General features: G+C 44.1%; 2 protein-coding genes across 2 annotated transcripts in view; both read right to left on the reverse strand.

The window, feature by feature from the left end:
* The window catches only part of LOC116978993 (succinate--CoA ligase [ADP-forming] subunit beta, mitochondrial-like), a 42,650-nt gene extending 29,545 nt beyond the window's left edge, over positions 1 to 13,105 (reverse strand). The window contains exons 1-2 of the mRNA XM_033030350.1: positions 12,979 to 13,105; positions 3,004 to 3,178 (exon numbers count right to left, since the gene is read on the reverse strand). Coding sequence (XP_032886241.1) covers positions 3,004 to 3,178; positions 12,979 to 13,050 — 247 coding nt within the window. The 5' untranslated portion in view covers positions 13,051 to 13,105. The remainder of the gene's footprint in view (positions 1 to 3,003; positions 3,179 to 12,978) is intronic.
* Positions 13,106 to 14,827: 1,722 nt separating this feature from the next.
* LOC116978994 (transcription initiation factor TFIID subunit 9-like) overlaps positions 14,828 to 26,306 on the reverse strand; it is a 29,572-nt gene continuing 18,093 nt past the window's right edge. The window contains exons 6-7 of the mRNA XM_033030351.1: positions 16,414 to 16,524; positions 14,828 to 15,730 (exon numbers count right to left, since the gene is read on the reverse strand). Coding sequence (XP_032886242.1) covers positions 15,558 to 15,730; positions 16,414 to 16,524 — 284 coding nt within the window. The 3' untranslated portion in view covers positions 14,828 to 15,557. The remainder of the gene's footprint in view (positions 15,731 to 16,413; positions 16,525 to 26,306) is intronic.

Genomic DNA, 26,306 nt, shown 5'->3' on the forward strand with positions numbered 1-26,306 from the left:
TAAACATTTTGTCCTCATTTACATGTTGAGCTGAAGGGCCTGTTTCAGTGCTGTGTAATTCCTATGTGACTAAATGTTTTTTTTCTGAAGTCTAGGAGTGAGGAGCAGCCTTCAGTTTACGCAACTGGTCATTTAGAATAGTGGCACATTGGTAAAGCTGCTGCTTTACAGTGCTCGAGACCAAAGTCAATTGGCTTCTATAAATTGTCCCTAGCGTGTAGGATAGTGCTAATGTATGGAGGGATCGCTGGTCAGCGTGGACTTGATGAACCCAAGGGCCTGTTTCCGCCTATATCTCTGAAGTCTAAAGTAATGTCTAAAGACATTATTCATAATGGGACATTGTAGACATTACGGAAACGTGATTAAGGGGGGGGTGGGGGCAGGATGGGCAGCCTGATGTTCCAGGGTACAGGTGCTTCAGGAGAGACAGAGGGTGGGGGGGGGGGGGGGGGCAGGGTGTAGGGGGCAGTAGAAGAGGAGGGGGTGTTGCATTATTGGTTAAGGAGGACATCAGTGATCAGGGATGACATCACAAATGATTTGTCTAGTGAGGCTATATGGGTGGAGCTGAGGAACAAGAAAAAGATGATCACCTTGTTGGGAGTATACTACAGACCCCCAAATAGTTAATGTGAGTTGGAAGAGCAAATATGCCAGGAGATTGCAGGCAACTGTAGGTCTAATAAGCTTGTCGTAGTTGGAGATTTTAACTTTCCTAATATTGACTAGGAATGTCATAGTGCGAAAGGTTTGGACGGGGTGGAATTTGTCAAATGTGTTCACGACAGTTTCCTCCAGTAATATGTGGAGGGCCATACTGGAGAGGGCAACGCTTAATCTAGTTTTGGGTAATTGGGAGGGGCAGGTGGATGAAGTGTTCATGGATGAGCCCTTTGGGACAAGTGACCACTGTTCTATTTTCGGTTTAGGAGAGTTATGGATAGACACAGAGCAGGCCCACGGATTAAAATTCTAATTTGGGGCAAGGCCAACTTTGAGGGAATGAGACAAGAACTTGTTCAAGTTGACTGGAGTAGTTTGTTTGAAGGAAAAGGAATGTCAGGAAAGTGGGATGTTTTTAAAAGTGTGCTGACAAGAGTCCAGGACATGCATGTTCCTGTTAGAGTGAATGGCAAGGCAGGTAAGCATAAGGAAGCTTTGATGACTGGGGAAATAGAGACTCTAGTCAAGAGTAAGGAAGGAGGCATGGGGCAGGTATAAGCAGCACTGATCAAGTACATCTCTGGATGAATTTTGAGAACTAAGGATCAAGTTAAAAAAGGAAGGTAGACAAAAATGTTGGGAGAAACTCTGCGGGTAAGGCAGCATCTATGGAGCGAAGGAAATAGGCGATGTTTCGGGTCGAGACTCTTCTTCAGAAGTTAAAAAAGGAAATCAGAAGGGCAAGAAGGGGGACAGGAGATAGCTTGATTTTATGTATATAATAAAGGAAAAAGGGTAATCAGAGAGTGGGACCCTTCAGGAGTCAAATAGGTCAGTTCTACGTGGAGCCATAGAAGGTGGGCAAGGTCCTCAACTAATATTTCTCCTCTGTTTCCCTGTGGAGAAAGACACGAGAACTGAGGAGCTTGGGGCAGTCAATGGAAGTGTCTACACAGTGGTCAGTATTGCAGTCGGAAGTGCTGAAGGTCCTGATGCGCATGAAAGTAGACAAATGTCCCGGGCCTGATCTGATATATCCGAGGACACTGTGGGGAAATTACAGAGGAAATTGCAGGTGACCTAGCTGAGATTTATGAGTCGTCATTAAATACTGGTGAGGTGCCAGAGACTGGTGGCAAATGTTGTGCCTCTATTCAAGAAGGACTGAAGGGATAAGTTCTACATGCATTTAGATGGACAAGGACTAATTAGAGATAGCCAGCATGGTCTTGTACATAGGAGGCCGTGTCTCACGAATCTGATTGAGTTTTTTGATTATGTGACCAAAAATGTTGATGAGGACAGAGCTGGAGACGTTGTATATACGGATTTCAGCAAAGCATTCGACAAGGTTCGGCATGGTAGGCTGCTCTGGAAGATTAGAGTGCAAGAGGTCCAAGGAAAGATACCTGATTGGATAGAAAATTGGCTTTATGGATGAAGCAGAGGGTGACGGAGGAAGGTTGCATTTTGGACGAGGCCTGTGACTATCAATGATTTGGATGAGAACGTACATGGCATGATTAGCAAATTTACAGATGACACAAAAGTGGGTGGTATTGTAGATAGTGAAGATGGATGTCAAAAATTGCAGCAGAATCGTGATCGGTTGGCTGGTAGGCTGAAGAATGGTTGATGGAATTTAATGCAGAGAAATCTGAGATGTGCCAGTTTGGGAAGTCCAACATGGGCAGGACATAAACAGTGAATGGTAGGTATCTGAGGAATATTGTAGAGCCGAGGGATCTATGAGTGCAGGTACATAGTTCTTGAAAGTGGCATTGCAAGCAGATAGGGTGGTCAAAAAGGCTTTCGGCACTTTGGCTATCTTCATAGAGACATAGAGGGTTACAGCGTGGAAACGGACCCTTCGGCCCAAAATTCCCACCGGCCAACATGTCGCAGCTACACTAGACCCACCTCCTCGAGTTTGGCCCATATCCCTCCAAACTAATTCCTGACATTTAATTTTCTATTACTCCATGGTATACAATAAAATACAATGACTCACACCACTCAGTGATCAAAGATAATTACTACAAAAAAACTACTGCAAGGACATTGTTCTATGCATATTTCAATGTAAAACATAAAGATTCAGCCCCTTAATGATATCCAATTACCTGAAATAATACTTAATTCTTCATATATTTCCCCCTGAAGAACCACGACTAGCCATTTGAATCACCCTTCCTAGTCTTTGTTCACCATTTGCTCTGAATCATAAAGTTTATTTTAACAAAAAACATTACATCAAAATGAACAGCATATTCAAATCATTACTTGAACGTTAAACCTTTCACATTAGACTTCCTCAATATGAATACAGATCCATACCTATTTCTTTGGCAGCCCAAAAAGCCTCATCAGCAGAGCTAGCAACTAGTCCTTTTGGGATTTTTATGCCAGCATCTTTCAGCAAATCCATGCTCAGATACTCATGAAGGGAAAGATTTCTTTTGCATTGTTGCCGAGTTTCATTCCCAACCAGTTTTAAGGATGCAGCAGAAATCTAAATAGTAAAAAGAATGATTAAAAATATGGCACAGTAGTTCAGAGCAATATAAAGCAAAAAACATTTGTTATAATAATTCAGAGGGACTGGGAGCATCGCCAAGGATAAGGAATAGGTGACATTTCGGGTCAAGACCATTGAGACTGAGAGTTAGGGGAGAGAGAGTAGAAATATGGAGGGGTAAGATGTGAAAACGACAGATCAAAGCATACAATGATAAAGGATTGTAGAATGGTTCATTGTTAGCCGAGGAGAAGGTGACAAGGAGGCACACAATCTGTAAAATTAATCAAAGGACAGTGAAACTGATCAGAGAACTGGGGTGGGGATGGGATGGAGAGAGAGGGAAAGCAAGGGTTACGAAGTGAGATAAATCAATATTCATAACACTGAGTTGTAAGCTGCCCAATCAAAATATGAGGTGCTGTTCCTCTACTTTGTGTTGGGTCTCACTCTGCAATTGCAGGAGGACCAGGACAAAAAGGTCAGTGTGGAAATGGGAAGGGGAGTTAAAGTGTTTAGCAATTGAGACAGTGCATAAGCCAAGGTGTACTAAGCAAAGGTGTTACGCGAAACGATCACTGAACCTGCGCTTGGGCACGCTGATATACAGGAGTCCTCACCTGGAACAGCGAATACAATAGATGAGGGAGGAGGCTCCAGTGAACCTCTGCCTCACCTGATAGGATTGTCGGGGTCCTTGGGTCGCAGTCGAGGGAGGATGTTTCGGGATAGGTGTTGCATCACCTGCTGTTGCGGGGGAAGTTCCTGCAGAGATAGTGGCTTGTGTCGGAAGTGATGTTAACCAGGGAGTTGCAGAAGGAATGGTCTCTGCAGAAAGCGGAAAGAGGTGGAGATGGAAAATAGTGGCTTGTGTTGGGATCCCGTATGGTAAAAATGTCGGAGAATTATAAGCTGTATGCGACGGCTGATGGGGTGAAAGGTGAGGACAAGGGGGACTCTGTCCATATAACAAATAGTGAGAGGGGGAGGAAGAGTGGAGCTGCAGGATACCGACGAGACCCGTGTGAGGGCCTCATCTATGATGGAAGAGGAGAACCTTTTTTCACCTAAAGAATGAGGACATCCCGGATATCCTGGTATGGAACACCTCATCTTGGGTGCAGGGAGGAATTGGGAGTAGGGAATTAAATCTTTACAGGATACAAGGTGGGAAGAAATGTAGTCTAGATAGCTCTGGTAGGTTTATAATAGATGCCCGTTGATAGTCTATTTCCTGTGATGGGGATGGTGAGATCAAGATACAGACCTTTCACCCCGTCAGCCGTTGCATACAATACATGATCCTCCACTATTTTCCCACCTCCAACGGGATCCCACCACTAGTCACATCTTCCCTTCGCCACCCCTTTTGCGCTTTCCGCAAAGACTATGCTGGCTGCAACTCCCTGGTTAACTCATCACTTCTCCACCCAAACCTCCCCCTCCCCAGGGACTTTCCCCTGCAACCACAGAAGATGCAACACCTGTCCCCATACCTCCTCCCCCGATTCCATCCAAGGACCTCACCTTTCAGGTGAGGCAGAGGTGCTCTTGCACCTCCTCCAAATTCATCTACTGTATCCACTGTTCCAGGTGAGTACACCTACATATTGGCGAGACCAAGCACAGGCTCGGCGATCGTTTTGCTGAACACCTCGGCTCAGTCCACCTAGTCCAACACAATCTCCCGGTTGCTAAACATTATCTCTCCTTCCCATTCCCACACTGACTTTTCTGTCCTGGGTCTCCTCCACTGTCACTCCTCTTATTTTGTTTGCGCAGCTTACAACCCAGTGGTATGAATGACTCTGTCTGAAAAAGGATCTCGACCTGAAACATCACCCATTCCATCTATCCAGAGATGTAGCCTGTCCTGCTCCGTTACTCCAGCATTCTGTGTCTATCTTCAGTATGTATATTGATTCCTCCAACTTCAAGTAACCCTTGCTTTCCCTCACTCCCTGTTCCTCCCCTACTCTGGTTCTCCGACTACTTTCACTGTCCTTCTGATTAATTTTACTGATTGTATGCTTCCTTGTCACCTTCTCCTCAGCTAACAATGAACCATTCTACATTTCCTTACCATTTTCTGCTTTGATCTGTCGTTTTCACAACTTACCCCTCCATAGCTCGATTCCCCCTCCCCTGACTCTCAGTCTGAAGAAGGGTCTCGACCCGACAGTCACCCATCTCTTCAGAGATGCTGCCTGTCCTGCTGAGTTACTCTAGCTTTTTGTGTCTATCTTCAGTGCAAACCAGCGCCTGCAGTTCCTTCCTACAGCAGAAGCGATAGTTTGGATTAATTTTTAAAGTAATCACCGTTATCTAAATAATTGCATATAAAGAGAATTAGGCAGTAACGTTTCAAAAAAAGTATTTTCTGAGAACTTCAGCATTTTACATATTTATATTAGAATCTATAGAATAAACTTTCAATTGATTGCCACAATACGTCATATTTTTATATGTCGTAATATGTCAAAATTGCTGTATAAAACATTATTGCCCTCTTCAGATAGAGAAACAAACCACTTAACAGCACAACGTAAGAGCCTTCCTAACTTCTAGGTAACCATTAGACCTCTTTCAAATAGACTTGTCTATATCAAATTAATTGCATGATAAGACGGACAATGTTACAAACACAGATTTATATCAATAACTCTGCGCCATGCTGAGTTCCATATTCAACTTGATATGAAGAGATCAGAAAGAGCCCAGTAAAGGTCAAACATTAACGTTGCCTCTTTTCAACTGTGTTTCAGTGTAACTTTCAAGCCAAGGCCTTGAGATGCAAAGGAAAGACTGTAGACTGTAGTAGCTGGACAAGGAGTAGCCTGTTGGAAGTTGTCAGACTCACAAAAGCACGCTTCTTGGATGGATCCTAGGTCTCAACTCAAAATGTCAACCATTCTCTTGCTTCCATTGCTGCTTAAAGGGCCTTTTCACGGGGCGAGTTGACGCAAGATGTCACCAGAGTGAAGAGGTCGTGGTCCAGCACGAGTCTCGCACGATATAACGGCAGTAGATAAAGAGTTCCCACGGTACTCGGCATTTATGTTATTCGTGCGAGTGACTTGGCCGTTTCCCGAGCTGTCGCGTTAAATCTTGAATGAACATCGTGAACTACACGCGACACAAATGATGTAACTTTTTTTTTCACACACTATATATATCCTCCCTTGGTTGAATCGGCTCATTTGGAGACATGCCTTTACGAAATAATTTCGAGTACAGGATGTTGGTTTTTTTCATTGACGCGCTGCATGCAGCTGCCCACTATGTGCATCGAAAACGCTTGCTTGAAGGCAGAAGGGAGAGATTAATTAAAAAGAGAATTAAGAGGAAGTCTCACTGGGTGAAGCCCATCTTTCAACGGAGAGCTCAATTTGGACAATATGAGCAACTGCTTAATGTGCTGTGCGAAGAGGATACAAGTGCATTCAAAAACTTTGTCAGAATTTCACCCGAGCTCTTTAATGAGTTAAAGAATAATTTGGGACCTCTGCTGAAGAAGACTGACACTGTAATGAGAAAAGCACTGGAACCAGGGTTGCGCATAGCAATCACCCTCCGCTACTTGGCCTCAGGCGATTCTTATACTGCGACTTTTTTACTTTGCAGCTGCAGGGCAGACAGACAGACTTATAAGAGAAGTTTAAGTTAACTGCAAACACAGCACTTTTACATCAATAGCAATGTATGTTTTTAAATCTTGGATAACATTAAATGGTTCTCCTCTTGATGAACTTATATATCGTTATATAAACTCACATGAGCACTCGGGAAACTCGGCAGCCTTCGTCTCCAGCAGGTTCCTTTTTCTCTCCCTGTTTCTATAATCCTCTCTGGATTTATCGTACAGAATCTCGTTAAATTGGAACCATTCTACAAGTTCCCCCTCTTGTTCCCTGGTGAAGTTATATGACTTTACCTTCTGCCATCTTCCCTTTACGTCTGTAGAGGCTATTCCTACAACGGCTACTGGGGAGGCAATCTGAATTGCACCTTGCTCACCCTCTCCCTGCTCCAAGGAGCCCACAGGCAGTGTTATCTGTGGCATCTCCTGTTGCCTCTCCACCTGTCTCTCTTGCTGCGTCTCCTCCTCATTCTCCTGCATGGCAAAAACATCTCTGACCCGCTTTACCCCCTTCCTTTGAGATTTTCTGGGAGCCATCTCTGCAAGTGTTCCTGTTAAAAAGATTATCCAACAATGACAATTAGGTGGGACGTCCTCGAAGGACACATGTTCCCATGTGTCCTTTTGAGACCACCTTTTTTAGTCACCCTCTGTCCCCTCTGTCCAGCTTCCGGGTTTACCGTTCGCAGGAGTTCCCACGCGCTATATCTCTAAAATCTGAAGTTATGTAATGTCTAAAGGAACTGCAGACGCTGGTTAATGCTGGTTAATATGCACAGAAGGACACAAAATGTTGGTGTAACTCAGCAGGTAAGTCAGATCTGGGAAGAAAAGCATAAAAAGCTGGAGTAAGTCAGCGGGTCAGGCATCATCTCTGGAGAAAAAGAATAGGTGACGATTCGAATCGGAGCCCTTCTTCAGACATCCTAATCGGAATTGAGTCTGAAGATGTGTCTCGTCCCGAAACATCAGCTTTTTTTCTCCAGAGATGCTGCTTGACTCGCTGAGTTACTCCAGCTTTTTGTGTCTGTCTTCGGTTTAAACCAGCATGTGCAGTTCACTCCTTACACGGGTCTCTGCACAACATTGATTGGTAGCGTTCCGGACCCCTGGACCCGAGGACTCCGACCTGTATCTCTCAAAGAAGTACATGTGAAAAATATCTCACGGACCATAAAAATGCGTAACCTTTCAGTAAAGTCCCTTTTAAAGATTATAGTTATTTTCTTGAATCTCATTAACATAACTCATGAATAAGTTGATGTCCATATGCGGATGTAAATCTTTATTTTTATTTATTTTTTAAATTCAATCCCACTGAAGATAATTTTTAATCACCTTCTGTCCCCTCTGTCCAGCTTCCGGGTTCACCGTTCGCAGGAGTTCCCACGGTACCCGCAAGAGTTATTACGGATATCGCACGGATATCGCACTGGCCACTACGTTCATATAATGTTGCAATACTCAACCACAAGTGTACAAGTCACTCTTGGAGAAATTCAAATTTTCTTGAATTTTCTCCCGAGTGACCAAGTTACACGATGACCTGCCGTTAGCGCTACGGTGGTCCACGGTGGTCCACGAATGCCGTACTGTTATCGCACGAGGTTCCCACGATGTTGAACTCTGGTTAACTCTTGCGTCAAGTCGCCCCGTGTAAAAGCCGCATTATCCTACTAAGTTCTTATTTACTGGCACTTCATTCATGGGACAAAGCTTCGCAGTCAGCCGAGAATGATCGGTAAAGGTCCCCTGACATGAGGTTATTGCCAGGGCTTGAGCACCTGAACAATATAGGGAGAGGTTGAGCAGGCTAGGACTTTACTCTTTAGAACGTAGAAATAGAGAAAGGCTTGGATAGAGTGGATGTGATGTTTCTACTAGTGGGTGTCTAGGACCAGAGGTCATAGCCTCAGAATTAACGAAAATTTTCCTTTAGGTAGGAGATGAGGGGGAATTTTTTTAGTCGGAAGGTGGTGAACCTATGGAAATAAGGGTAGGGGTCAGGGAGAGGAGGGGTGGGTTAAGGTGAGGGGCAGTGGGGCGGGGAGGAGTATAGAAAACATAGAAAAATAGGTGCAGGAGCAGGCCATTCGGCCCTTCGAGCCAGCACCATCAGCCATGAATATGATCATGGCTGATAATCTAAAATCAGTACTTTCCTGCTTTTTCCCCATAATCCTTTGATTCCTTTAGCCTTAAGAGCTAAATCTAACTCTATTGAAAACATCCAGTGAATTGGCAGCCACTGCCTTCTGTGGCAGAGAATTCCACAGATTCACAACTCTCTGGGTGAAGAGGTTTTTCTTCATCTCAATCCTAAATGGCCTACCTCTTATTCTTAAACTGTGACCTCTGGTTCTGGACTCCCCCAACATCGGAAACATTTTTGCTGCATCTAGTCTGTCCAATCCTTTAAGAATTTTATATGTTTCTTTAAGATCCCCTCTCATCCTTCTAAATTCCAGTGAATACATGTCCAGTCGACCCATTCTTTCGTCATATGTCAGTCCCGCCATCCCGGGAATTAACCTAGTGAACCTATGCTGAATCAATAGCAATAATAAATCAATGAACCTAGTGAATCAATAGCAATAATGTCCTTCCTCAAATTAGGAGACCAAAAGTGCACACAATACTCCAGGTGCGGTCTCACCAGGGCCCTGTACAACTGCAGTAGGACCTCCTTGCTCCTAAACTCAAATCTTCTCGCAATGAAGGCCAATTAGCTTTCTTCACTGCCTGCTATACCTGCATGCTTACTTTCAGTGACTGATGTACAAACACACCCATGTCTCGTTACACTTCCCCTTTCCCTAATCTGACACCATTCAGCTAATAATGTGCCTTCTGTTATTGCCAACAAAGTGGATAACCTTGCATTTATCCACATTATATTGCATCCGCTACACATCTGCCCAATCACCCAACCTATCCAAGGCACCCTGCAGCCTCATAGCATCCTCCTCGTAGCTCACAGCTTCGTGTCATCTGCAAACTTGGAGCTGTCACATTTAATTCCCTCATCCAAATTGTTATTATATATTGTAAATAACTGGGGTCCCAGCACCGAGCCTTGTGGCACCCCACTAGTCACTGCCAGCAATTCTGAAAAGGACCCATTAACTCCTACTCTTTGCTTCCTGTCTGCCAACCAGTTCTCTATCCATGTCAATACCCAACTCCCAATACCATATGCTCTAATTTTACACACTAATCTCTTGTGTGGGACCTTGTCAAAGGCTTTTTGAAAGTCCAATTACACCACATCCACTGGCTCTCCCTTATCCATTCTACTTGTTACATCCTCAACAAATTCCCAAATTAGTCAAACATGATTTCCGCTTTATAAATCCATGCTGACTTTGACCGATTCATGTTACTGCTTGACAAATGCGCTCCAATAACATCTTTAACAATCGACTCAAGCATCGTCCCCACCACCGATGTAAGGCTTACTGGTCTACAATTCCCTGTTTTCTCTCTCCTTCCTTTCTTAAAAAATGCGGTTACATTGGCTACCCTCCAGTCCACAGGACCTGGTCCAGTCGAGAGAACATTGGAAAATGATCATCCATGATCATTTCTCGGGCCACCTCCTTGAGTACTCTGCGATGCAGACCATCAGGCCCTGGGGATTTATCTGCCTTCAGTCCCAACAGTTTACCTAACACCATTTCCTAACTAATGTGGATTCCCTTCAGTTCCTCCCTCCCACTAGATCCTCGGTCCCCTAGTATTTCTGGGAGATTGTCTGTGTCTTCCTTAGTAAAGACAGACCAAAGTACTCGTTTAACTGTTCTGCCATATCTGTGTTCCCATTATAAATTCACCTGTCTCTGATTGTAAAGGACCTACATTTGTCTTCACTAATCTTTTCCTTTCTACATATCTAAAGAAGCGTTTAGAGTCAGTTTTTATATTCCCCACAAGCTTTTTCATGCTTTTTTCCCTCTCTTAATTGACTCATTTGTCCCCCTCCGTTGAGTTCTAATTTTTTTCCAGTCCTCCACTTTGCTGCTTCCTCCAGCCAATTTATATGCCTTTTCCTTGGATTTAACTGTCCTTGATTTCCCACAGTTGAACCACCTTCCCCATTTAAATTTTTTGCCAGACAGGGATGAACAATTTCTGGAGTTCATCCATGCGGTCTTTAAATCTTTGTCATTGCATCTCCACCGTCAACACTTTAAGTATAATTTGTCTGTCTATCCTAGCCAATTCCCGTCTCATACCTTCAAAGTCTCCTTTCTTTAAATTCAGGACCCTAGTTTCTGAATTAACCATGTCACTCTCCACCCAAATGCAGAATTCCACCATATTATGGACACTGTTGCCCAAGGGGCCTTGCACAAGACCGCTAACTAATCCTCATTACACAATACCCAGTCTAGGATGGCCTGTCCTCTAGTCGGATCTTCTACATATGGGTTTAAAAAACCATCCCTTATACATTCCAAGAAATCCTCCTTCTCAGCGCTGCTACCTATTTGGTTGGCCCAATCTCTATGTAGATTAAAGTCACCCATGATAACTGCTGTACCTTTGCTAACGCATCCCCAATTTCGTGCTTGATGCTATCCCCAACCTCCCTACTGCTGCTTGGAGGTCTGTATACAACTCCAACAAGCGTTTTCTGCTCTTGGCTATTTCAGTTCTACCCATACCGATTCTACAGCATCCAAGCTCTTTAACCAGCATTGCCACCCCCACCCCCTCTTTCTTTCTGTCTATCCTTCCTGAATAAAGTAGCACTTTCTTCCCAATAACCCTTTCTAGATTAATCCCTCCCTTCACCACCTCCAGTTTAAATTCCAGTTGGAATATTTTGGAGGACCAAGTAACCAAGAACCAAGATCGAATATCCCTGCATGTTTAGCTCCCAGCCTTAGTCACCCTGGAGCCATGTCTCCGTAATTCCAACGATATCATATTCCTTAACTGCTAACGCACATTCCATTCATCCACTTTATTAATAGTACGGGCGGGAATTACGGGGCGGGAAGGGGAGTTTGAGGGAAAGGGGTGGAGGGGTAGTGGGGTGGGGGTTAAAGGGAAGGTTAATGGGACGGGGTTAAGGGGTGAGGTTAAGAGGTAAGGGCAGGGGAGTGTGGTGGGGGGAGGAGTAAGGGCAGGGATTAAGGGAAGGGGAAGGTTGAGGGGTAGCGGGGCAGGGGTTAAAGGGAGGGGTAATAGAAGAGATTCAAAGATGCCTTAAAAGCCAGCATGAAGAAATGTGAAATCGACATCGACAATTGGGAAACCAATGCCAAGGACAGGAAACTCTAGCGAACCATCATCCAAGAAGGAACATCGACCTTCGAAGCCAAGAGATGCGCAGAATTAGAAAAGAGAAGAAAACAGTGAGAGGCAGCAACTACCAAAGCTCGATCTGCCATCTGGAATTACCTGTCCTGAATGCCGAAGAACTTTCAAAGCCAGGATTGGACTCATAAGCCACCTGAGAGTCAATAAAAACAACGGAACATAGACCATCATCCTCGACCTCGAGGGATAGCCACGACGAATGGAGGGGTAAAGGCGGGATTAAGGGGAGGGATATGGGCGGGGTTACGGGGGGGGGGGGTTAAGGGGAGGGGTAAGGGCGGGGGGTTAAGGGGAGGGGTAAGGGCGGGGGGTTAAGGGGAGGTGTAAGGGCGGGGGGTTAAGGGGAGGGGTAAGAGCGGGGGGTTAAGGGGAGGGGTAAGAGCGGGGGGGGGAGGAGGTGTAAGGGTGAGGGGTTAAAGGGAGGTGTAAGGGCGGGGGTTAAGGGGAGGTGTAAGGGCGGGGGGGGGGGGAGTAAGGGCGGGGGTTAAGGGGAGTTGTAAGGGCGGGGGGTTAAGGGGAGGTGTAAGGGAGGGGGGGGAGTAAGAGAGGGGGTTAAGGGGTGGGAGAGTGGGGCGGGGGAGGAGTAAGGGAGGGATTAGGTGAAGGGGGGTTGAGAGGTGGTGGGGCGGGATTAAAGGGGGGGGGGGAGTAAGGCCGGGGAACGGATAGTGGGGCGAAGAGAGGAATAAAGGCAGGGGTTAAGGGGGAATATGCGAGTAATGCCGATATGTGAAGGCCAGGCCCAGACCAGTGATCGCCGTGGCGCGATCCTCTGTGTCCGCACCCTGGGATAGATTCAGTAGCCCGTCTGTGTAAAGCTACCTACCCTTGATGCGCAGAAAGCCGCGGCTCTCCGGTTTGACCCGAGCCAGAGCCGAGGAAGGACACAAGCCGCCATGATTGTCTGAACTGTAGTCACTGCGCAGGCGCGCCGCGGCTGCTGGTCCCAACGCGCGTGCGCGGCTCCGCCCGTGACGTCGCTCCATGATCTTAGTGGCGACTGTGGGGCGGGTCTGTGCAGAACGAGCACTGAAGGAAGGTCCAGACCCGAAACATCACCTAGTCCTTTTCTCCAGAGATGCTGCTTGACCCGCTGAGTTACTCCAGCATTCTGTGTCGAGCTTCTTGTAGATTTCAGAATGGGAAAACTGACGGACTATGCACCAGTCTTTACTGGTGGGACAACGCTGTGGACAGCAGCTTCAAATTCCTTGGTGTAAGCATCTCAGCTCATCTGTTGTGAGCCCAGTACATTGATGCAATTATAAAGAAAGCTTACCAACACCTCAATTTCTCATATTTGATAAGTCTCAGCGCATCAATGCATATACATTTCATTCCGCACAATCATATCCTTACCTTATCAGCAAACTACAGATGTTCACTTGCATCTCTTCCAATCTAGTTCATTGCATTCACTGTTCTTGATGTGGCCATCTCTCCATCCACTAGACCAAGTGCAGACTATGCAACCCATTCACTGAAAATTTGCACTCTGTCCACCAAATGCCTTATGGGGTTCCCAGTTGCACACTCCTTTTTGTTCCCATACTATCCTTGGCCTCCTGCACTGGCAGAATGGGGCCATTCATGAACTAGATCAACAGCACACCTAACCTTTTGATTGGACAGCCTGCAATCCAAAGGAACGAACAATGAATTAATGAATTTCAAATAAATACCCCCTCCCCACTGTGGTTTCTCCCACTACCCAATGACCATGTTCCTTTTCCCACCCTACTGTCCCCTAATTCAATTTAACCACCCCTCTTCCTATCCCTTTTCATTCCACTTCTTTCCATATCTGTTCTTTTGTCTCCTTTTGACCTCCAACCTGCCAATAAATCCACTCATCTGCAATCACCACCCCACCCACCTGTATCCACTCTCTTTTCCAGCTTTCTCCCCACTACTTCATCAGTCTGAAGAAAGGTCCCAACCCAAAATGTTATCTGTCCATTTGACCCAGTGAGATCCTCCAGAACTGCAATAATTTGGATTTAATACTTTTGTCTGTCAGAAAATTGAATTGAACACATTCAGGGTGGCTTTTATTTGGAACCAGATAGACAAAAGAAAAAAATAGATCAAGTCTATAGGAATGTTCAAACCTTTGTTGCATTTCAAACAAAGTAATGCATTATGGGATTATGCTGCATATCTTGAAATAACATTTTACATTGAGAAACAAAAATGACTTTGATAAAACATGTCAGTCCAAGAATTGGCTGCTTTTCATGGGCTAGAAATGCACAATATATTGCAATATTTTTTTGATATTCCTGCAATTTAAATAATTAAAGAATGTTGGTATATTTTTGTTTTAATAGTTTTATGGAAATATTATAAGGATTGGTAAGGATTTTTGCAGAGCTCATAGAAACATTGAAAATAGGTGCAGGAATAGGCCATTCAGCCCTTCGAGCCTGCACCGCCATTCAATATGATCATGGCTGATCATCCAACTCATGAATAAGATAAAATAATAATTTCAGTTGCACATTCAAGGTAACAACATCAATAAGGAAGTTTTGCAGGTATTTTCTAATGGGAGTACAACACCGGGATCCCCAAGTACTTTACAATACCCAAGTTATTGTAAAATTCACCTTAAGTTGGCAATAAATTAAGTTGAAAAAAAATATATTTCCTTTTATATAAAAATTACTACACAATGAACAGCAAAGTAGCTTTTAATAGAAAACCAAAAATAATTGCAATGTTATATGAAACAAGCCTCTGTTAAGTTCTAAAACACTACATCAGATATATTTTGGAATACAAATTGCATTTCCAAGTAAAAATGATTGTTTGACAAAGAATGTTTCACTGGAAAATATTAATAATAATCACAATATAACTGGAACGAGCAAATGATTCTTTAAAATTGTATAAATGTAAACTTACTTTACAAAGTAGACAAAAGTGAATTTGATAGTTGCAATGTTGCCAATTTATTAAACTTTTTGGACATAAAAATGTAGATAATAATAAATTGCACAAAAAGAACAAAATCAAAAATCAAAGCGTAGAAATAATTAAGTTAAATGAGGGCAACGTCCCACATTAAAAATAATTTAAACACAGAAATGACTACAAAAATAGAACATTTTCAAAATAAGCTAATGACAAGTTGTGAACCAAGACTTCAGCTGATGATGGTACTGTAATGGCACATTTATTTAATTTAAACAGGAGTAGCATCCATACCATATTTTAATTTATACACAGGCAAGATGAACTGCATTCGCTTAGCATTACTGTACATACCCATCAGATTTTTCAAACTTGAATTAATGCAAGCAACCCCAAACTGACCTTGGCAGATCATCTTGAGCAACTGAGAGTGTCAAAATATTGGCTTTATTTTGGAAAATAATTTTGAAAGATGGGTTATGTCCACTTTTAGGAAGCATCATAGTCATCATCATCTTCATGTTTCCGTTTCAATGGGTTTAACTCAGTGGTGCTACTCGGGTTTGAGACCATGTTAGTTGTGATAAGGATATTTTTTGATCCAATCAGAGATTGATTTATCAGCACATTTTGGACTGCAGTTGATGAAGAGATCCAAGTGGCTGCAAGATAAAGTGTGCGATTGTTGAAGAGTTTATCCAAAAAGCATATTTACAAAACCAAAGCAAAGAAACAAATTCATCAATTTTACAATACAGTCTAGTTTAGAGATATGGTGTGGAAACAGGCCCTTACTTGGATTTACTATGTATTGTTGGGTCACAGGTGTCACTGAACTATAATGTTTAAAGTAAACTGAAATATTAAGAATGTCAATGTAGTAGAATAATGCAAATTCCTTTAACAATAATGAGTGGGAAGTAGTAAAATACCTGAGGATAATCCCATATCCCAAATAAATAATGAATTTATTTTCTGTATGGTTTATTTTTATATTTACTTATTATATGGGAGGCTATTCAGCTCAGCGAGTCGATGGTGGATCATTAAGCATTACCATCATTCCCACCCCTCCCCTTACTTTCCTGTAATTCATTCTCCCAGATGCCCATCAACTCCACCACTTCTCCTCAAATTACAAGATTGTTATGAGACGAAACCAGAACGTCTGAAGGAAAGTTAAGTGGTCACAGGAAAAATATGCAAACTCCACACAAACAGCACAAGGTCAGTAGCAGGCCGCTGGTGTTACGTAGCAGCAGCATTAATACATTAAATTATTCATTAGATTTAGCACTGCCTGTTATTAAAAGAGCATTTCCATAATTTAAGATTGCAATTTTACCTGGCTTAACAGCAGCTTGTGAAGAAGGGATCTGTACTGTAAATCTCTGTCCAGCTAATGATGCAGGCGTTCCAACTTTTGCTGTAACTGCCAATGTTTGCGATTGTGTACCTGAAATAGCAAATTTTATATGTTTGAAATATATAGAAATTTACTCAACATTCTGAGGAAGTAGACGCTATTGCAAAATGTAAATTGCGTTTGTCCAAAATATTTGAAGTCCTTCCTTGTTCTAAACAGTTCATGATAGTGTAGTCAGTACCAATATGTAGATACATTAGTAGCTGTAATGTCTTGTGTAAAACCCGGTTGTGACTAGCACAATAAAGAGATAACCGACACTGATGAAATTTGCAAGTACTGCGTTCCATTTAATGATAGCATGGCCTCAAGAGGGCGATCGCATTTACATGTTGATGACTAATACAAACGTTGCATACGTTACCTCCCCCTACATCCAAGGCATATAAAGTGTACAGTCATCATGAAATAATTGACTTATGTTTGTATACATATAAAGGACTTATGAATAGAAAATAGTCATTCATTACTGCTAGACTTATAGCTAATGAATAACGAGACACAGGATATCATTCTTAAGTGCTTTGAAACTAAAACATCACTATCCATCGTTGCTAGACTTGTAGCCAATGAATAATGAGATAATCACGTTATCCTCGCTGTATTCTACCACAATTAACACAGTGCTCTTTATACTTTGAACATCATACTACAAAACTAGAAACTCTATAACTCCGCGTTTTGTTTTTACATTGCCTTCTTTTACTCTTGCCTAACTATTTTACATAACAAGCCGAGTTGGGGGTGTTGACATTCGCCCATTTCTTGTGCGAGTCGTATTTCAGACTCGTTCTGTGTTGTATTTCTGTTGTGTGTGAGTGTGGTTTGGCACGCTGCGAGCAGGTTCTCCAATGCATTACCTTGTGATACGGGCTGTGATTGCTCAGTTTTCGTGCTCTTTTGCTGCGTGTTTGCCAGGCGCTCTTTTGCTGCGTGGCTCAGCTTCGTGCGCGGGTCGTATGTCCTTCCTGTTTCTATGGTACTCAGTACCGCTCTGTGTAGAGATGGATTAGCTCCGAGGGGGTAATGCAGCTGTGCAGCATTAACAATGTGGACATCGAGTTCAAACTAGACTCAAGTTGACATCCTGCCAGAGAATTTGTTCGGAAAGACTGGTCTTGCCTTAATGGTCATACTCTGAACACACAATGAAGCCTGTGGGACAGGCAAAGGGCAACGTTAAATTAGGTAAGAAGGAATATAGTGTTATCTTTCAAATAGTAAGTGGGGATGTGAAACCCATATTTGGGAAACAGACGTATGAGAAGTTCAGGCTACTTGTGCGAAATAAGATGGTTGATGGGGTGAGCGCGAGCCCAGCATGTGCGAGAGCGCCAGCTACTGGCAAACCACACAGTAGGGGAGTGGGGAAAGCGCCAGCGACTGACACTGCCGCACCCCACCCCAGCGGCACGCATACCGCGCGAGCCAAACATGATGGAACCACCCACATGAGCAGTGTGGAGAAAAACTGAGTCTGAATTATACACTGCGAAAATCATTGAGGAAAACAGCAAGCTTTTCTAAGGGCTGGGAAGGCTAAAAAAACACAAGTACAGCATAGCGCTGCAAGAGAACGCACAACCTAAGCAAAACCCGCACCTCACTATCCCATATAAGCCCAGGGATAAGGTCAAAGCCGAATTAGAGAACATGGAAAGCTTGGGAGTCATAAAGCCCATGAGCGAACCGACAGATTGGTGAGTTCAATGACTGTTGTTAGCAAGCCTAATGGCGAAGTCCGCATATGCCTTGACCTGCGTGACCTCAATGCGGCCATTTGCAGGGAGCATTTCCCGATGTAGACGTTCAAGAACATTGCAGCCCGCATGCCGAAGGCAAAATGGTTCTCGAAATATGATGCTACAAGTGGGTATTGGTAGTTCCCACTGAGCCACGACAGCTCGCACCTGACCACATTTAATACTTCCTTTGGGAGATACCGATACCTCATTCTCCCATTTCGAATCTCATCTGCAAGTGAGATTTGGCAGTGGGCAATGCAGAAAGAGATTGAGAGAACTGTATTACATCATTACATCTCCTCCTTCATTTCTCGTATCACTGAATGAGACGTCATGTCTGGCAGTTGCACTATTTCTGGGTACATGGAGTAATAGTCCACGACTAGCAAATGGTCATCTCCATCCAGATGGAAGATGTCTCCCCCGACTTCATCCGAAAGGCTGGGCTGCATTATTTCGGTGCACAAGCAACAGTGACGATCAAGAGTGGACTTGCATCTATGAATTCCAAGATGGACCTCCGGTCCGGAAATCCTCCCCTCATTCATTGCTTTGCCTCACGCACTACATTGAAGAAGTGAACGTAGGCCGTGGTTACATTAAGGAACTTTGCTTCAGTCCAGACGGCCAATTGATTTGTTCGCCTTATGGCTATGGGATTCGCTTGTTTGGGTTTGACAGCTGTGGCAACGAACTGTGCAATTGCTTGCCAAGAGAACCAGTCTTGCTGCAGGAGGTCAAGACTATTTACTCACACAGCGATGTCGTGCTTACAACCAAATTCTCACCCACTCACTGCCAGCTTGCCTCCGGGTGCCTAGGCGGGCAGGTCTACTTGTACCAGCCCACGTTTTAAACAGCCTGGAAGACTTGTGGGTTGTGAACTCAAAACAAAAGTAAAATCTTTTAATAATTGCAACAATCAAAATTAATGATTCATGTTCAAGGTATGATGTTCAAGGTCATGTTCAAGGCACCACTGGATGGATTTAAGAGAGAGTTAGATAGAGCTCTAGGGGCTAGTGGAGACAAGGGATATGGGGAGAAGGCAGGCACGGGTTATTGATAGGGGACGATCAGCCATGATCACAATGAATGGCTCGAAGGGCCGAATGGCCTCCTCCTGCACCTATTTTCTATGTTTCTATGTATTTGATGTCATCCTGACACCATGTAATGTCTTGTGTAAAACCGGGTTGTGACTACCACAATAAAGAGATGTCGGACACATAAGATCTGTGAGTAATGCGTTCCATTTAATGATAGCATGGCCTCAAAGGGCGCTCGCATTTACATGTTGATGACTAATACAAACGTTACATACATTACAGTAGCCATGCTTGATGCATGTCAACCATCTGCATCATTTTAAATTGGGTAGAAATAAACTCAAGTGCTAAATGCAGCAATTGTGTAAACCTCTAAAAAAAGTCCTCCGCCATATCTATAATTTTAAGTCAAGTCAAATCAAATCACATTTATTTATTTAGCACATTTAAAAAACAACTCTCATTAGCCAAAGTGCTTTACATTTGTAATAAGAATAGCACAACAAAACAAACGACATACATATATACATATAGCCCTCACTCAGAGGACGTCAGGAAAGGCTTGGGAGTATAGATAAGTCTTTAGTCTTGACTTAAAAGAGTCGATGGAGGGGGCAGTTCTGATGGGAAGGGGGATGCTGTTCCACAGTCTAGGGGCTGCAATCGCAAAGACGCGGTCGCCCCTGAGCTTATGCCTAGACCGTGGGATATTCAGCAACCCCAAATCGGCTGATCTGAGGGGCCTGGAGGTGGAGTGGTGGGTGAGAAGACTTTTTATGTAGGTGGGAGCAAGCCCATTGAGGGCTTTGTAGACATGGAGGAGGATCTTGAAGTTTATACGGAACTGCACAGGGAGCCAGTGGAGAGAGGCCAGGATCGGGGTGATGTGGTCCCTTTTTCGGGTGCACGTCAGGAGTCTCGCTGCGGCGTTTTGGACCAATTGCAGGAGGGACAGGGAAGATTGGCTGATGCCAGTGTAAAGGGAGTTGCAGTAATCTAGGCGGGAGGAGATGAATGTGTGGATGATCTTTTCCAGGTAATCAAACTGGAGGAATTGTTTTATTTTAGCTATCGTCCGAAGCTGAAAGAAGCTAGCTTTTACCACGGCATTGACTTGTTTGTCAAATTTCAGTGCTGAGTCAAATATCACGCCAAGGTTTTTGACGTGAGGTTTGAGTAGTGGGGTAAGGCTTCCAAGGCTGCCTGCTATCATTTTGATTGAGTCCGAGGGGCCGAGAAGGATGACCTCAGACTTACTCACGTTTAGTTGGAGGAAGTTCTGGGCCATCCAACACTTTATATCCTCGAGGCAGTGGGTAAGGTTAAACAGATTTGATTGGTTTTTGGGCTTCAGGGGGAGATAGAGTTGGGTATCGTCTGCGTAGCAATGGAAGGAAATGCCGTGCCTTTCAATGACTTGGCCTAAGGGGAGCATATACAGGGAGAAGAGAATGGGGTCAAGGATGGAACCTTGTGGAACCCCACAGCAGAGATTAGCTGGGGAGGAGAATGAGTTGCCTATGTTAGTCGAGAAACTCCTACCTTTGAGGTAGGAGATGAACCAGCTCAGGGCAGTCCCATCGATACCAACCCCATACCGGAGACGGTCAATAAGGATGGTCAATTAAGGGATATTATAAATATAAATATAGCCGAGGGCTCAGGCCCAAAAGCTATCAAGCTGTTGAAAGGGTGCACCAGCCTTCTGGGAAATGAACAGGGTTCTCACTTAACTTTTATTCTCTGTTGTCAGCCGGGCAACCTTGGCAGCTTTTTAGATCGGACGAAGTGCGTAGTTACCAGTAGGAATTATGCTCAATGAAGCATTCACATATTATTTCTGCTTCAAATAAAGTCAACTAAACATATTCATTATAAATTATAATAAAGTACCTCAACTCTTTTTACACGTTTCAATGAATGCAATTTCTATTATTTCTTTCCACTTCCAAACAAAAATGTGGTTGGATTATTCAGCGTATGATCAACCTCGGTGAGACCAAGCGCAGACTTGGCGATCGCTTCGCACAACACCTCCACTCAGTTCAAAATAACTAACCTGATCTCCCGGTGGATCAGCACTTCAACTCCCCCTCCCATCCCGAATCCGACCTTTCTGTTCAGGGCCTCCTCCAAGGCCAGAGTGAGGCCCACCAAAAATTGGAGGAGCAGCACTTCATATTTTGCTTGGGCAGTTTACACCCCAGCGGTATGAACAATGACTTCTCCAATTTCAGGTAGTCCCTGCTTTCCCTTCTGCTTTCCAGCTCTCATTCAGCCCACTGTCTCCGTCTCTTCCTTTCTTCATCCCGTCCCCCCAACCCTCACAACAGTGTGAAGAAGGGTCTCGACCCGAAATGTCGCCTATTTCCTTTAGAGCAAAGGAAATAGGCGACACCTGCTGAGTTTCTCCAGCATTTTTGTCTACCCATTTACACAAGTTCTGTTATCGCACTTTGCTCACCCACTCCCAACACATATGGGGCAATTTTACAGAGACAAGCTAACCTACAAAGCCAGTGCGTCTTTGGGATGTGGGAGGAAACCCACACGTTTGCAGGGAGAAGGTGCAAATTCAACACAGACAGTGCCCGAGAACAGGATCGAACACAGATCTCTGGCGTGTGAGGCAGCAAGTCTACCAGCTGTGCCACTATATTTTCTTTTCCAACACACAAAAAATGATACGTTGATAACTTTGGTCACTAAAAACAAGAAACTATCCATTTTCAGTCTTAAATCTCTAAGTGACACTATGTCCCCCTTTACAGCTACTGCAGGGCTCTCGCTTAACTTTTTTTTCCTGTTGCCAGCCGGGCAACCTTGGCAGCTTTTTAGGTTGCCAAATGACAGTTTAGGTGGTCATTTAAGATGGCTTGCATGACGCGTGCGATAATGTGCTCGGGCGAAGTGCGTAGTTACCAGTCGGAATTATACTCAATGAAGCATTTACAGATTATTTCTGCTTCAAATAAAGTCACAAACTAAACATTCACCAATCATGATATATCCCACAATGACATGCAGCAAAATTATAAGACAGTATCTCAACTCTTTTTACACATTGCAATGAATGCAATTTCTATTAGTTCTTTCCACTTCCAAACAAAAATGTGGTTGCATTATTCAGCGTATGATCAACCTGTGTCAATAGGTTGTGGACCCAGCTCAGTCCAGAGATCTGTGGTTTCGGGCAGGTGCTGTTTGTGCTGCTGATCTTTGGCTTCTCCTGGCCTGTCTGCAGGAAAACAAGTAGAGGTGCTGTCGCCGAGGGAGGACGGACGGAGCCGCGGCTCGAGAGACTCGAGAGACTAACAGAGACTAACAGAGGCAAAGAGGTTTGCCACGCACTGTAGATATAAAACAGAGGCAAAGAGGTTGGCAAAGAGGTTTGCCACGCACTGTAGATATAAAACAGAGGCAAAGAGGTTGGCAAAGAGGTTTGCCACGCACTGTAGATATAAAACAGAGGCAAAGAGGTTTGCCACGCACTGCAAGGGAGCAGTGGACCAGACAGGAAGAGCGGACGGAATTACCACTAGACAGCCAAACCAGTAGGTAATTTACGGCTGGGGTGAGTACTTTCCCATTTATAGGAGGTAGGATTATATAAATAAGGGGTGTATCAATACAGTAGGGGATTCTTAAATAGGACCAGTTAATTATTTATATAAGATGGGCGGTCAGGAGATGTGCCAATACTGCGAGATGTGGGAATTTGTCGACACCATTGATGTAGAAGATCCCTACAGCTGCAGTAAGTGTTTGAGGCTAGAGGAACTCCAGCTCCGCATTGATGAGCTGGAGACCCAACTTCATACGCTGCGGTACATCAGGGAGGGGGAGTATTACCTGGATGTTTTGTGCCAGGGGATGGTCACACCGACCAGTTTAACTAATTCAGTAGGCAGTGAGCAAGGAAAGGAAGGTGTGGCCATAAGCGAGGCAGGTAGGGGGAACCAGGAGGAGATGCGGCAGGAGCCACAGCCCTTGTCCCTGACGAGCATGACCGAGGCTCTTACTCAATGTAAGGACGGGATCAGGGGCTGTGGGAGGGATGAGCAACCTGGCTGCAGCACCGTGGATCAGGGGGCCATTCAAGAGGGGGGAGTTAGAAGAAATGCCGTAGTGATAGGGGATAGTATTATGCGGGGGGTAGATAAGGTTCTCTGCGGCCAGCAGAACATGTCCCGAAGGCTGTGTTGCCTACCCGGTGCTAGGGTTAAGGATATCTCTGCGATGCTGGAGAGAAATTTGCAGTGGGAGGGGGAGGATCCAGTGGTCGTGGTCCATGTGGGGACCAATGACATAGGAAGGACGAGGAAGGAGGATCTGCTGAAGGAGTTTGAGCAGTTAGGGAATAAATTAAAAAGCAGAACCTCGAGGGTACTGATCTCCGGATTGCTACCTGAGCCACGGGCCAAATCGGCGAGGGTACGTAAAATTAAAAAGCTGAATGCGTGGCTCAAAGACTGGTGTGGGAATAATGGGTTTGGTTTCTTGGGCCACTGGCACCAGTACTGGGACAGGGGGGATCTGTTCTGTAAGGACGGACTTCACCTGAACGGTGCTGGGACTGGGGTCCTGGCAAATCATATAACTAGGGCAGTAGAGAGGTCTTTAAACTAAGTAGCGGGGGGGAGGTATCAAGGCGGGTAATAACGGCAGGGGTAGAGGAAATAGAGCAGGGTATCAGTGGGGAAGCGGAAAGTCAAAATGTGACAGGAGACATAATGGGTGAAGATAAAGCTCTAGATGTAAAAGGGGCAAAAACGGAAAGGAAGGGTAGTAAAAATCATCTGAAAGTGCTTTATCTAAATGCACGGAGTATTCGTAATAAGATAAATGAATTAACGGTGCAATTAAGTATATATAGTTATGATATCGTGGCCATTACGGAGACATGGCTGCAAGGGGATCAGGACTGGGAGTTAAATATAGAGGGGTACTCGACAATTAGGAAAGATAGACAGGAAAGAAAGGGAGGAGGGGTGGCCCTTTTAATAAGGGAGGGAATAACGGCAATAGAGAGGAAGGATATTGCGTTGAAGGATCAGGATAGTGAAACAGCTTGGGTACAGATAGAGAATAACAAGGGGAAAAAAACACTAGTGGGTGTAATTTATAGACCTCCAAATAGCTGTGACGCTGTTAGTCAGAACATAAATCTGCAAATAGTTGACGCATGTAAAAAGGGAACTGCTGTAATCATGGGGGACTTCAATTTTCATATTAATTGGGCAAACCAAACTGGGCAGGGTAGACTAGAGGAAGAATTTATAGAATGTATTAGAGACGGGTTCCTAGAACAGTATGTCACAGAACCGACAAGGGGGGAGGCAATCTTGGATCTGGTCCTGTGTAATGAAGCAGGATTAATTAAAAATGTCATAGTTAGGGACTCGTTGGGAACAAGTGACCACAATATGGTCGAATTCCATATTCAAATAGAAGGGGAGCAGGTTGAAACTCAGGCTAGGGTGCTTAGTCTAAATAAGGGGGATTATGAAGGTATGAGGACTGAGCTGATCAAAGTTGACTGGGATAGCAGACTCAAGAATAAGACGGTACATGAGCAGTGGTGTACGTTTAAGGGTCTACTGTATAACCTTCAAGAAAAATTTATTCCTATGAAGAAAAAAAGGGGTAAGGGTAAGAACAGTCAGCCATGGCTCAGTAAAACTATAAAGGATAGTATTCGGCTGAAGGCAATGGCATATAAGGTAGCCAGAGATAGTGGGAGGGTAGAGGATTGGGAAGCATTTAAAGGTCAGCAAAAAATAACTAAGAGATTAATTAAGACGGGGAAAATAGACTATGAAAGGAATTTAGCAAACAACATAAAAACTAATAGTAAGAGTTTTTATAGCTATATAAAAAGAAAAAGGGTGGCTAAGGTGAACGTTGGTCCATTGGAGGGTGAGACTGGAGAGTTGTTGGTGGGGAACATGGAAATGGCAAAGGCATTAAACGAGTATTTTGTATCAGTCTTCACCATAGAAGACACAAAAAATATTCCAACGTTGGATAAACAGGGGGCGGTAGGAATGGAGGAGCTAAATACTATTAAGATCACCAAGGAGGTGGTATTAGGGAAATTAATGAGACTGAAGGAGGATAAATCCCCTGGGCCTGATGGATTACATCCAAGGGTCTTGAGGGAGATAGCGGTGGGGATTGTGGATGCATTGGTGATAATTTTCCAAAACTCCCTGGAGGCAGGAACGGTCCCAGTGGATTGGAAAATGGCCAATGTAACACCTATATTTAAAAAAGGAAGTAAACAGAAAGCGGGTAACTATAGACCGGTTAGTCTAACATCGGTGGTGGGTAAAATGTTAGAGACAATTATTAAAGAAACACTAACGGGGCACTTGGATAAACATGACTTCATCGGACAGAACCAGCATGGTTTTGTGAAGGGGAAGTCCTGTTTAACGAATTTGCTCGAATTCTTTGAGGAAGTAACAACCCGGGTGGATAAAGGGGAACCGGTGGATGTGGTATACTTGGACTTCCAAAAGGCTTTTGACAAGGTGCCACATAAGAGACTATTGCTAAAAATAAAAAATTATGGAATTGGGGGTAATATATTAGCATGGGTAGAGGATTGGCTAACAAATAGGAAGCAGAGAGTGGGGATAAATGGTTCATACTCGGGATGGCAACCGGTAACTAGCGGGGTTCCGCAAGGGTCGGTGCTGGGACCCCAGTTGTTCACAATTTATATAAATGATTTGGAGGAGGGAACCAAGTGTAATATATCAAAATTTGCGGACGATACAAAAATGGGAGGAAAAGTAGGGGATGAGGAGGATAGGAAGAGTCTGCAAAAGGATATAGATAAGCTAGGTGAGTGGGCAACAACTTGGCAGATGAAGTTTAATACTAATAAATGTGAAGTCATTCACTTTGGGAAAAAAAATGATAGGGCAAGTTATTTTCTAAATGAGGAGGAGCTGCGTTGTAATGCAACGCAAAGGGATCTAGGGGTATTAGTACATGAATCACTAAAAGT

The sequence above is a fragment of the Amblyraja radiata genome, chromosome 12 (genome assembly GCF_010909765.2).
Source record: "Amblyraja radiata isolate CabotCenter1 chromosome 12, sAmbRad1.1.pri, whole genome shotgun sequence".
NCBI lineage: Eukaryota > Metazoa > Chordata > Chondrichthyes > Rajiformes > Rajidae > Amblyraja > Amblyraja radiata.